Source organism: Stenella coeruleoalba, assembly GCF_951394435.1.
Source record: "Stenella coeruleoalba genome assembly, chromosome: 20".
NCBI classification, from domain to species: Eukaryota; Metazoa; Chordata; class Mammalia; order Artiodactyla; family Delphinidae; genus Stenella; species Stenella coeruleoalba.
The window spans coordinates 38,423,192-38,436,148 of NC_137166.1; the positions used below are offsets into that span (position 1 = coordinate 38,423,192).

Here is a 12,957-nt window from a genome sequence, read left to right on the forward strand (position 1 = left end):
ATTTCCATAGATATGCACTTATTTAATAGTTGAGGCTTAATCTTTTTCACTTTACATATAAAACTTTTCTTGAGTACTCAACCTAACAGCCTGAATGTCTTAAAGCAGCATTCAAAAGAAACCTGTACAATTAAAGCAAAATGTTAATTGTATAATCTAAGGACATAAGGGTGTTCACTATAGAACTCTTTCCATTTTTCTGTATATTTGAAGTTTTGGACAATAAGTTGTTCAGAGATAGAGGGAAGTCACCTGCAATGATACTAACAAATCTTGACTTCCCATGGAACTTTCACAAGGTCGCTAGTGGGAAAACATGTGTATCCATGTTTGGAAGTTTATCACTGATAGCTATAAAAAAGAAAACGAAATTTAAGAAAGTCTTATTTTCACTGAATGAAATTTAGAAAACAGACCAAAAAAAGAATCTCTGATAAGTTCACTTACACAGCTACAGAAACTTTCAGTATATTGTTATGCTCTTTCCAATCCTTTTTGTGTATATACTATTTGGTTTTATACGTTAATATTTTGCAACCGGGCTTCCCTGGTGGCGCAGTGGTTGAGAATCTGCCTGCCAATGCAGGGGACACGGGTTCGAGCCCTCGTCTGGGAGGATCCCACATGTCGCGGAGCAACTGGGTCCGTGAGCCACAACTACTGAGCCTGCGCGTCTGGAGCCTGTGCTCCAGAGGCCGCGACAGTGAGAGGCCCACGCACCGCGATGAAGAGTGGCCCCCGCTCACCGCAACTGGAGAAAGCCCTCATACAGAAACGAAGACCCAAACACAGCCAGAAAAAAATAAAAATAAAATTTAAAAAAATAAATAAATTAAATTAAAAAAATAGTTTGCAACCTTTTCAAAACTTGTATGTAATTTGTTAAATGGCTGTATGGTATTCCATTATATGTTATATAAACATAACATACTGTAGTTCCCAAACTTAATTACTCAACAGAGTCACCTGGGAACATTCTTTGGGACCCACCTACTAAATAAGAATCTCCAGGGATGGCAAGGAATATGAATTTTTGAAGCTTACCCTGCGATTATAATGAATTTAATTAACCTACATACTTCATGTGTTTAATCCACTATTTTCAAACATCAAGTAGTTTTCAAACTGCCGCTTAAATGACAATCACAATGATAACAATACCTGTAAGGACAGATATCTCTCTGCATACATATACAATTATTTCCTGAGGACAATAAAGTGGTTTGTTCGTTTTTTAAAAAAGACTTAAGTGATCAGGGAACTATAGAGTAACTGCAGCTCTGGGAGTGCTTACCCCACCACAATCAGGGAATTCTAGGGAAGACTAGCAGTCATCCAGGGCTGCCTTGACTACTCGAGAAGGGGTCAATTGGGAGTTAAGAGTCCTAACAACCCTAGAAAAACTCTCAGAGACAGAGGTCTGCCTTCTCCCTTATCTCCATAATCACAAAGGTCCTGCTCAAAAGGGCCTCCTTGAGTATAACACTGAAATTGGCTCTTGCTGTCTTCTGCTGCTATTTAATTTAATTAAATAAATAAATTAATTTTTTTCTTTTTTGCGGTACGCGGGCCTCTCACTGTTGTGGCCTCTCCCGCTGCGGAGCACAGGCTCTAGACGCACAGGTCCAGCGGCCATGGCTCACGGGACCAGCCGCTCCGCAGCATGTGGGTTCTTCCCGGACCGGGGCACGAACCCCCGGTCCTGCATCAGCAGGCAGACTCTCAACCACTGCGCCACCAGGGAAGCCCTGCTGCTATTTTAAAAAACAGATATGGTAGTTCACATAGTATGGATCCCCAAGAGCAGTTTCTCAAACTTAGTTCCATAGACTCCTAAGTATTCTCAGGCATCTGCAAGTGCAATACGTTTTGGTTTAAATGTTGTGTTTCAATTGTGATGGTAATATACATATAAGGTAAATGCTAGACAAGTCACTCAATTTCAGGGCCTGCAGTCTTATGTTTAAGATCAAAATGGCACAAGGTCACCACCACTTAAGAAACTTAAGTCAATGTTTCTCAAACTAGGATGCGTGGACATACTCCCAGGGTTCCCTGAGAAATTTTTTTTCTTTAAAAGGAGTTTATACCATACTGAAAGTTGAGAACCACTAGCTTAGAATACAAACCATATTGCTTTTCTTTTCCAAGCAGTACCCTGCCCATGCCCAGCACTCAGTAAAAGTTAAGACTGCACAGTTCTGTGTAGCATCGGGTCTCACCTAAGAGGTCTCCACCAGGCCTTGAAGCCACACTTCTTGAACCCTTCCCCAGGGCGAGAATCAATTCCTCGCCTTTTATCTTACTGACAAAAACTAATATGCTGGGTCTCAAGAAAACTTTCAGAGACTATCAAGTCCAACCCCACTCACACAGTACACAGGAAAAGTGAGGCCCAGAGATGCGACGTGCATTAAGTGAGATGACACTGCTAGCTAGTAGCAGAGACAAAACAAGAACGTAAGCCTCCTATACCAACTTCAGTGCCTCGGCTGACGTGTAGAGAGCACGATTAGGGATCGCACAGACCTCATTCCCACCACCCTTCCCATCCCATGTCCACCCTCCCCTGGTCCCCAACCTCCCTCTGTCCTCTCCAAGTCGACTCGCCTCACTCTATTCCGGGCCTTCACATGCATTCCACACTCCCCAACTCCAACCCTACTGCTTCTGGCCTTCCCTCGCCTACAAAACACACACTGAGAGAGCCCCACCAAGGAGAGACAGTTTCACAGCCCGCAGTAATTCTCCGCGCTGCGGAGTCCGCTCCGAGGCGCATGCGCCATCCTAAGTCGGCGCTCGTCGGTGACGTCACGGACGGCGCCATCCTCGAGTTTGGAGCTTGTGGCTCCTGATCCCCGTAGGAGCGTGTCAGTCTCTCAGCTTAGCTTACCGCGCGACTTCAGGCAGAAGGAACCTCTCCAGCACAGACTTTGACGAGAGAGGCTGTGGTGGTCGAGGGCTGCTGAAGAAAGTAGAGAGAGGTAAAGAGTGAGCGACGCCTGAAGAAGACGTCAACAGAGCGCACCGGAAGCGGTCCGAGAATGAACAGTAAGCCGTGTTGAGGGTCACGAAATTGGAGACGGGTGGGATGTTAAAGAGTCGGAGACTAGGTGTAGATACTGGTGGGTGAAAAGGGTCGCGGCGGAGTCCGAACGGATCTGCTGTGGAAATTGTCCCGCCTTACCTAAGTGTAACTGTGGCCCGGGGTCCCGGTTGGCCTGCCTAGTCTCTGAACTATGTCAGAGCTGGAGGCAGGTTCTCTCTGGGGGCTGCTCAGTAGTGAGTGAGTGGTGCTGGAGGTCGGCCCAAGGCCTTGGTGCGACTTGGCCAGTATCTCTCTCTTGGCGTGGTCAAGGCCCTGTTCCTCTCTGCAGCCCGGTTTCCCCTTTTGTAAGGTACTGATAATGATGCCTGCCCAGCCTGCTATTCTGTGAATCACCCTTGTCTGGTGTAAAGCGCAGGGAGCGTGCTGAGGATTGATACCACTAGCCCAAAGCTTTGAGAGTTGAGCAGAGGTGTGCCAAGGAGGGGAGCAAGCACCCAGGGCATTTAGAGGCAGGGGCATGACACCGTTAAAGCTGGATTTTAAGTTCCACCTCTGCCACTGCCTACCTATGTGATCAAGTTAAGTGTCTCAGCATATTTTAACTTCAGTTTTCTCAGTGCATAATAGGAATAATAACTCCTTTAAAGGATTTTTCAGAAAGTATAATGAGATAAAATATATGTAGCTTTTAATCAGGGGCATGGCAAACAATGAGGGCTTAATAACTGTTAGATGTCTATTGTTATAGGGAAAAAAAGACTTCTGGGTCTAATGCAAGGCACCTGTGACAGGTACAGAGTCATTCCTGGGGTCCAGGCCCTGCAAGTTGCTCTCTACAGACAGGTTTTAATCCCTATCTTCCATCTGAGAGAGAACCAGACTCTATATAAAACTTGTAACCACTTTGGTTTGCTGGTTCAAATGAACTCAGGGAAGCACAGTAGAGCTGGGATGGAATTTATAGAGCATGAACCAAATTTTCTAGTCTTTTGGCCCTTAAACCAGGCCTTTGTCTCATTCTTATCCCATTCACACCCATATTCTGTCCCCAATGCCATGGTTTTCTTTTTCAGACAAATTAAGAAACGGGAGTGTGAGTTTTTAAAGGTTAAAACCACATTGAGCAATGTGTATTTTGAGCTTGAAGAAAGAGCTACTGTATTTTATCAGTTTAGGACACCATCAGTTGTATAATACATCTCAGTTTCGTAGATATTAAAATGTGAAGAGTCTTTTTTAAACATCTAACAGTAAACAAAATGTAATAGTTCCAACTGTCTTCATCCTGGAAAGCCCTGTCACATAACTTTTAAATGATTTACATCATTAGACTTCTAGAGCAACTGCTCAGGCTCCTAACTTGTGGTATTTTAAACCAGGGCAACTCTAAGTATTGTCTGCTGAGCTTCAGTAGCATCTGAGAACTTGTTAGGAATGCAGGATCTGAGAGTGGGGCCCAAGAATCTACATTTTAATAAGTTCTCGGAGATTCTGACACACATTCATGTTTGAGAAGCACTATTTTAAGGCACACCATTGGAACTTCTAGCACGGATGTGGCTAGAGGGTAGGGCAAGAGGCATCCAAGAAAGCTTTGAAGCTGTGCTCATTGTACTACCCCCATCTTCTGTCTCTGAATAAGCATAGTTATTTTCATAGTTATAAAAGTCTTAGGTCTTATAGCCATAGCCAACAGAGTTGATCATTTCGTGTTTGTTTTCTTTAAATCCCCCAGGTGTGATCTACCATGCCCTTTCTCAGAAAGATGCAAAAGAGTTCGACATTCAGGTACAGTGCTTGGCAGGAGGTCTGGGAGCAACAGAGGTGATGCCAAAGATGGCTCAGTGGCTTCTTAACCGTTAGTGCTGTTTTAGATGTCCTTTCCCACATTTCACTCCCCACGTTTCCAGCAGACATGTTAGGCTTAATCAAGGTTTGTTGTTCTGCTGGCCTCCTTTCCCATTATACCAGAGTCAAGTTTGGTTAACTGGGATTTCTTGATCTGTGTCATCTCCCACTGTGTAGGGGACACTAGGCTATGCTCACCTGACACCTGCCGTGGCAAGCACTGTCATTTGACCTTGTTACTGTGCCCCTTTCACTCCTGAAGAGGGCAGTCAGATCACATTTCATGAGTGTAATTGATGGATCATATCTGGGTGCTACAAAGATTCTTTGTCAGTTTGGCAGAAGCTTCACTGGTGACTCGTAATGAGGGAGTTGCTTTTAAAATCAAGATTTTGAAAGAGTGATACACCTTAATTTGGCTTCTCTGTGAAAGATGGGCCACTTAGGTATTTAAAGACTCACATGTCCTCTTACAGTAATAATACTGATAATAATACAAAGCTGAAGCTGACTTCCCTCCTTACCATGGGCTCCCATGAAGAGCGTGTGTATCACATCTTTATCCCCACCTCCCACGCATCCACGTGCCTGCTTCTGCCCATGAAATGAGAGCTTGATTACTATTGACACATTAGCCGCAAGGTATTTGCAGCCCAGTTAGTGCAACAAAGGTCCAGGAAATGGCCCCGTCAAGAGGGAGGACCTCAGTAGACCGTGCTCCCCAGGGCTGTGGCAAACATGAGGGCAAAGCATCAGAATGAGGAATAGACTGGTGGAACTCCAACTTGAGAGACAGTGATGCTTGTTCTTTCAAGAATTACACACAATTTATGATAGTTACTTTGCCCAGAAGTCCTCTCTAAGTGCAGGTGCTCAGTCACAGTCATGTGATGCTCTGTTCTATGTGGAAAAGAGTGAACACATGGGGCTAAGATAAGATACGCTGACAGTTTATTTCCTCAAGTGATGCCAGAGCAGACCAGGAAAATAACCATGCTGCATCCACAGGCTGGAAACTCAAGTAAAGAGTATTACGATATGGCCGCAATGTCAAAATCCCTACCTGCTGTGGCTGGGCCCACCCTGGAGTGCTTGGTTATGCCGTTTTTCCTAGTGTTGGGGTCATTTCCTTCAAGGCCGTAGCCTGGCTCTACTCTGAGCTTGCCTTCATCTGATCATGACAGTTTAAACACATTGTCATACATTTCTCAAGGATGAGAGAAGTCTTTTTTTCCAAAGGTAATTTTTTTTGGTTTGTTTTGCTTTAATTTTTTTATTGTTGTGTTTTGTTTTGTTTTGTTTTTATCCTCAGAATAACCTCAGAGAGCAGGGTAGGAGGTTGGAGTTTGACGTGGCTGTTTTGTGTGGCAGTTACGAATTGGCATTTGAATGTGACTTTCACATCTGCCCAGCTGGGGGTAGCGAACATGCAGCAGATGAGAGGCTGTGTGAGCCTCAGTGGGTAGATAGGTGGGTCAGTGAAGGCGGCCCATCTGCTGTTACAGCAGTGTGTGGGAGGGCCTGGGGGTCTGGGTAGCCCCAACTAGAGCTGTGAGCACCACACCATCTTGTCCTCATGCAGCACCCAGGAACCCAGCGGGCCGAGGCCTTTGTGAGGGCCTTCCTGAAGCGGAGCATGCCCCGCATGAGCCGACAAGCCCAGGAGGACCACCTGCAACGCAAGGCCGTTGTTCTGGAGTACTTCACTCACCGGAAGCAGAAGGAAAAGAAAAAGAAATCTAAAGGCCTCTCTGCCAAGCAGAGGAGGGAGCTGCGGCTCTTTGACATTAATCCAGAGCAACAGAGGTATGGCAAGCCTTTCCTGCCTTTCCACCCCAGAGACTTAATCTTCCTTGTGTTGAGTATGGACTTGGGAAGCTAGGTAGCCCCGCTCTGCTTAAGCTAAGAGAGCCTCTCCCACTTCTGCCACAAGGAGGCAGGCTTCCTTTACCAATTCGGACTGTTTGGGTTTGGCTTTTCTGCTTGGCTTCTGTCCTATCCTTAACTAATAAGACCAGTGCCATAAGCCATGGGCAACAGACTATTTGTCTTTCAGTTTTCTTAGAAAAAGAGAAACTGATATTTCTTAACATATATCTCTTTGTAGCTTCTAATAGCACTAGACAGAATCACCCATTGGGGTCTTATTGCCAAAGAAGGTGCTGCCCATATGTTTCAGAAGTTTCTGAAAGAGACACATCACTCTCTGTGGGAGAACATGTTCCTCCCTCCAGCTGACACTTCATCCCTCCTTGGCCACGGTTCTGCATTTGCATGTCTTAGGACTGTTCGTATGCTTTTGCTCCAAGGTCTGTAACCAGATAGCCTCCCACATCCCATAAGATAGAGTCTGTCACTTTGTTCATGTCCCCTCTCACAAAATCAGCTGGGCTTTGGGAGGAGGAAGGGACTGCTGCCTGCCCCTGGTGTGCCTCACCCATGTCCCCATCAATAGAGTCCACTTTGGGTTTGAGCCTGAGGTTCTCATTTCTCTAACCAGTAGCTTCGTTAAATGGACTCCCCGTGAAGTGCTAGGAAGACTCGTTTGGGGTCGTCTCACCTGTTCCCTCTCCTTCACCTCGCCACTTCTCACTCATCCTCCAGACAGACCCTGTCACCTTGCACAGGGACTTATGACAACCAGCAACTCCTGTTTACTGAGGGCTTACTGGGTTCAGCTTCCTGTAACAGAAAACCTCAAAACAGCAGTAGCTTAAATAAGATGGAAGTTTATTTCTCTTGTGAAAAGAAGTCTAGATGAACACCATCCTGGGCTGGTGTGGTAGGCAGTTCCACGGCCATCAGACAACCAGGATTGTAGCCCTGGGTGCATCCTTGCTGCTTCACCATTGTAGGTGTTACTTCATGGTCTAAGATGTCTGTTTGAGCTCCAGCTGTCATGCCTGCATCTAACCAGCAGGAAGGATGAAGGGGCAAAGGAAGGCAACACCTTCCTCTTCTCATTAGCAAAAACTTAGCTTTGAGAGGGTTCTACCAGTGAGGAAACTAAGGTTTGAGAGGTGAAAGTACTGGATTTTAGTGTGGTTATCGGGAGTAGAACAGGCCCCAGTGATCCAGGTCATGGTCCTTGGCATCAAGCCAAGCTCTGTGCTCTTTGGATGTTATAATCCCAAGCTCACATTGCCTAACGTTTTACCTCTATCTGACTTTGCCACAGGTACAGTCTTTTTCTCCCTCTGCATGAACTCTGGAAACAGTACATCCGGGATCTGTGCAATGGTCTCAAACCAGACATGTGAGTTACAATTCTGAAGCCTTGCCCTTTGAGGCAGAGCCCAAGTCTTAGGCTCATTGTAAATGCAGCTTTCGGAGCCTGCTATCAGCATTGCCTGGCTGCAGAAGTTTGTAGACCTGTTGACTTCTTTCAGAATTCATTATAATGGTGTACATTATGGGCTTTTGTTTACCTCGTAGGCAGCCACAGATGATTCAGGCCAAGCTTTTAAAGGCAGATCTTCATGGCGCTATTGTTTCAGGTAATTTGCCTAAGAGCACATCATCTGGCTGCCCAAGCCATCATTCAGTGACAATTCCTTGCTATGTGGATAACCCTACATCACCAGCACTTAGGGTAGACGATGACTATAGCTGTCTTAGCCAATTCTGGCCACTTGTTGGATACTCTGAATGGCCTCTGTGTACCTTCTCCACACAGAAGACCCCTGCTGGTATCCCAAAGGACACAGCAGCTGCTGGCACTCACCCACAGCCTGGTATCTTGAACAGCCCCATGGTTTTAAATGTCGGCTGTGGACCAACAGTTCCCAAGTTGTCATCTCCAGCACAGACCTTACCCTTGAACTCCTTGAATTCAACTGTCTACTGGACATAGCCACCCAGACGTGCAGTAGACATTGTAAACTTTACTTATCCAAAACAGAACTCTGGGCCTCTCAGATCAGCCCCTCCCCTGGCCTTCATCATCTAAGTTGCCACTGAGAATCACCTTTAGTGATACCACTGAGTACTACTGAGTGCCACTAATATAGTACCACTATTTACCCTGGTTGTTCAAGCCAAAAACCTAGGAGGTATCCGCATTTCTTCTTTCCTAATTGCCTACCTCCAATCCATTAGCACGTCCTAACACCCAAATCTAAGCCACCACCGTCTCCCCTGGATTACTGCAAAGCTGCTTAACCCTCTCCCTGCTGACACACTGCTCCTCCCCTGACCAGGCAGCCAGAGAGAAGATTCTACAACAGAAATCAGGTTGTGTCCCTTCTGCCTCCTTACTGTATTCTAAACAGCCTGTCCAACCTCCTTGGGCACCAGATCTAACCATACTGGCCTGCTTTCTGCTTCTCACCAGGCCTGGCCCTGCCACAGGGTCTTAGCATTTGCTTCTTCCCTCTACCCAGAGAGTTCTGTGTGCTCAGGGACTGATTCTTTCTCATTATTCAGGTCCCTACTCAGATGTCACTTCCCAGGGGTCTACCATAGCTAAAGATGACCCCCCACCCCATTACCCTGCCCTTGTTTTTTCATAGCACTCATCACTATCAGAAAATACAGTTGTCTGGTTTGGTACACATTACCCCTCCCCCTATTAGAACAGCAGCTTTGTGAGAGCAGCACTTACTACTGTGCCCAGCACCTACCTAGGACACTGCCAGACACATAGTACGCGTTCATTGAATTTGTATTGACTACCTTGGGGGATAGGTTGGGGGAGGTGAGAGGCCTACTGCCTGTGGTGGCAGCTCACTGCTGGGTGGCCTATAGTGGGCTCCCATTCTGTCCAGAGTTCAGGAGGTTCTGGGAAGACCATGATGAACAGGCGTTCATTCAGGTCCTGTAAGTGAGACTTGGCCCTGCCAGAGCAGCCCGACTGTGGGCCTTGGTGGTGCTAGATCCACGTGTGACCTCTTGGCTCCAGAATCCTGCCCGGGACCCCTGTGGCAGCAGGCCTTCCAGAGGACACCTCATCAGAGCACAGAGGCTATTAAGCCACCGCCAGGGATTGGGAAGCCTAGGTTCTCATCCCACTTGGTCCCTGCCCAGCCAAGGAGCCTCCACCTCACCCTGCCCCTGTGGGTGGTCTTTCTTCCTCTGCTGGCTCAAGGTTGGGACCAGAACCCACAGCCCCTGCAGGCCTGGCTGCCTGTGGCTCCCCTAACACCACAGAGGCCTGAGCCCTGAACCCCCCTTTTCCTTTGCAGTTACAAAATCCAAATGCCCCTCCTACGTGGGCATTACAGGAATCCTTCTACAGGAAACAAAGCACATTTTCAAAATTATCACTAAAGAAGACCGCCTGAAAGGTACGTAACTGGATCGCCGTGGGCTGTGGCCTCCCCAGCCGATTTGTCGGCCCTTTCCTCATGACTCTAAAGCTCAGTTTGGCCTTTCAAGTCAGCACAGATTGTAGGTACCTGCTGACCTTACATTCCAAGCCTGCAGAGACCATCCCAGCACCCAGGGCTCTCCCTGAGGTACTCATGAGCCCAGCCAGCACCTTTGGCCAGATGTGATCAAGGGAAGGAAGGGCTGCTTGGCTGTGCCTCCAGACACCTGGGTCTATTTCCAGGACTGGGACCCTCCACCTGCCCAAAGGCTAATGCCTCCCAGAGGGTTGTAGCTAGACAGATAGCAGGGACGAAGCACCTGCCCCTGGAGTTCCCAGAGCCAGCGCCCTTGGTGGTGATTCTCTGGGTTCCAGGGAAGCAAGTGCAAGCTTATCCGCCTGGTGTGCTAGAGCTCACTGCTCTGGCAGAGACGAGCGGCCAGTCTGTCAGGATTTCCACACCCCCTCCTTGCCCATGAATCCAGAGATTTCAAAACCACAGTGGGAGGTTTTTGTTCCTTTAATTTTTTGAAGCTTGGTTTTCTTGTTGCTTTGTTCCATTCCCCTCTATATTCTTCTGCTTTCATTTTAGACCTCAGAAAGTGGTGTACAAGTTTCCCCAGTAAGCATAAAGCCATGAGTCCATCTGAAAGTTATGCGGCAAGACCTGTTTCTGGCAGTTTTTCTGGGGGTTTCTGGTTTTGGGAGTTTGGTTCATAGCCTTTGACCCAGAAAACTAGGTGTTGAGTTATATTTAAAATGTGAATAAATTGGCCTTTTGGCAGAATAATCCCCTTTAATCCCGGTGCTGTTACCTTTGTGGGTTTCACCATTTCTTATTATCTTTTCCTATTAGCTTGTTGTATTTTCTAATACAAACATCTTGGGAATAATAGTCTCCACAAAAGTGAACTTACTGCCAGGACTTTTTCCCTCATCCTTTTTCTCCTGCTTTTTTTTAGTTATCCCCAAGCTAAACTGTGTGTTCACTGTGGAGATCGATGGCTTTATTTCCTACATTTATGGGAGCAAATTCCAGCTGCGGTCAAGTGAGCGGTCTGCGAAGAAGTTCAAAGCAAAGGGAACAATTGACTTGTGAGCTCTTCCTGCCTAAGGGAATCGTTTATGACAGCGAAAAACTGGAAACAACCTGAATTACCCACCTTTCAAGGAAGAGATGGTCGGGCCAGTTCTGGTTATAGACCACCTCCAGCCAGTCTAAATCAGAGTTAAGGACGTTTAATCATCTGGGAAGAAGCACACTGTACTGAGCACAGAAGTCAGGGACCACAGGGATGTGTCTTTATAGATGCTCTTGTTTTTGTATTACTCCCATGGACAGAAAAGATTGGCAGAAAACACCAGAATTAACACAGGTTGACTTGAATCGTGAGTTTATTTGTTTTTTTCTTTTTCATACTTTTCAGTGTTTTCAGAACGTTCTATGATGAATGAGTTGTTTATGTGATAATAAAATATGCATGTGGGCATGAACAGACTACAGGAGTGATTCCTGCAGCACCACTAGGATGGAAGGGAAGGGGAGGCTTGAGCTGTGCATGGCTCGTGCCTTTACTTTTGCTCTGTGGAAGCTGCCATGTCTTTTGCTCTGTCATCAGGCACCGTGTCTCACTAGTTCAGTGGTGCCCTGCTTCTTTGATACATCACTTTAAATCATGCCTGCTGTCGAATTCTTTGACCTGAGGTTTACTTTGCTGTTTCAAGAAAGATGAAGAGGAATGAGTGGTGAAGTTGCTAAGTGACTTAGGGCCCATTCGGGAGTTCGAACTGAGGTGGACCACAAAGGCAGAATGCCGGGCCTAGGTGTGCTTATTGAAGCTTGTTCCAGTATGGGGAGCTTAAGCCTACAAGAGTGTTCTCAATTCCTGAGTCTGTTAGACTCCAAAGGAAGGTGGGCTGAAGGGAAAATAAGACTGGAGCTCTTCCCAAGGCCTAATCTACTAGGAAAGCCTGAGTCCCCAGCAGTGGCACCTTAGTTGACGTTAGTCCCATTTTTGCTGCTGGAAGCTGTGGCTCTGCAGGCTCTGCAGTCTGACCCTAGCCCTCTGGGCAGTGTGCCTGTGGGCCAGTAGATGGGCCCTTCTGTGCAGGGCCTGAGTACAGACTGGCCGAATGAGGACGGGGTGGGGACCAGACTTCCAGGGTCTGCTACCAGGAAAGCCACATGGCTCAGAAGGCCCTATGGCCCCTTTCTTTTGAGAAGCAAGTGTTTGCTGACCAACAGGGTGAGGGCAGAAGCCTTCCTGGCGACAAACTGGCAGCAAATTCATGTGCTTTTTCTTCTGCACCAAGAGAAGCAGCAATGCCAGAGGCTTCACTGTGTCAGCATTTTGCGCTCAGACTCCACACTGGATGGACGAGAAACACCACAGTGGAGGGGAGAGCATAAACACTGACTTCACATTATTGGAGGAGAGCAAGAAGACCTAGCGGTGCCTCTGCACCTCCTGAAGGCTGAGCACGCCCAGGGTCTCCCACAGACGTGCCTGGCGGCTTGACCCCGCTTCCGTCTGTGCATGGTGTCCCTCACTTACCAGGAGGGTCTGAGTCTCCTTGGGTGCTCTCCCCAGTCTAGCCATCACTGCCTGTGGTTGGGAGCTCAAGTCCCAGCACCACCTCAGACAGGGCAGCCTGACCCAGTGACAGCCCTCGGGTGTGACCATGAGGTCACTAGTACTCAGAGCACTCATTTGCCTGAGGCCTCACAGCCTGAGACAGGTAGAGCTGGGAT

At 47.3% G+C, this 12,957-nt stretch overlaps 1 protein-coding gene across 2 annotated transcripts; it reads left to right on the top strand.

Annotated features, from left to right (window-relative positions):
* The first annotated feature begins 2,816 nt into the window (after positions 1-2,816).
* Positions 2,817-11,693, top strand: POP4 (POP4 homolog, ribonuclease P/MRP subunit). Of its 2 annotated transcripts, XM_079908401.1 has the most exons (8): positions 2,817-3,051; positions 4,785-4,837; positions 6,210-6,367; positions 6,480-6,703; positions 8,076-8,153; positions 8,333-8,394; positions 10,081-10,182; positions 11,168-11,693. In XM_079908401.1, the coding sequence occupies exons 4-8, from the start codon at positions 6,534-6,536 to the stop codon at positions 11,302-11,304; spliced, it is 549 nt and encodes a 182-aa protein (XP_079764527.1). In that variant the 5' UTR covers positions 2,817-3,051; positions 4,785-4,837; positions 6,210-6,367; positions 6,480-6,533; the 3' UTR covers positions 11,305-11,693. The 2 variants fall into 2 exon arrangements, with proteins under 2 accessions (XP_079764527.1, XP_079764526.1); XM_079908400.1 differs by lacking the exon at positions 6,210-6,367.
* Positions 11,694-12,957: the final 1,264 nt, after the last annotated feature.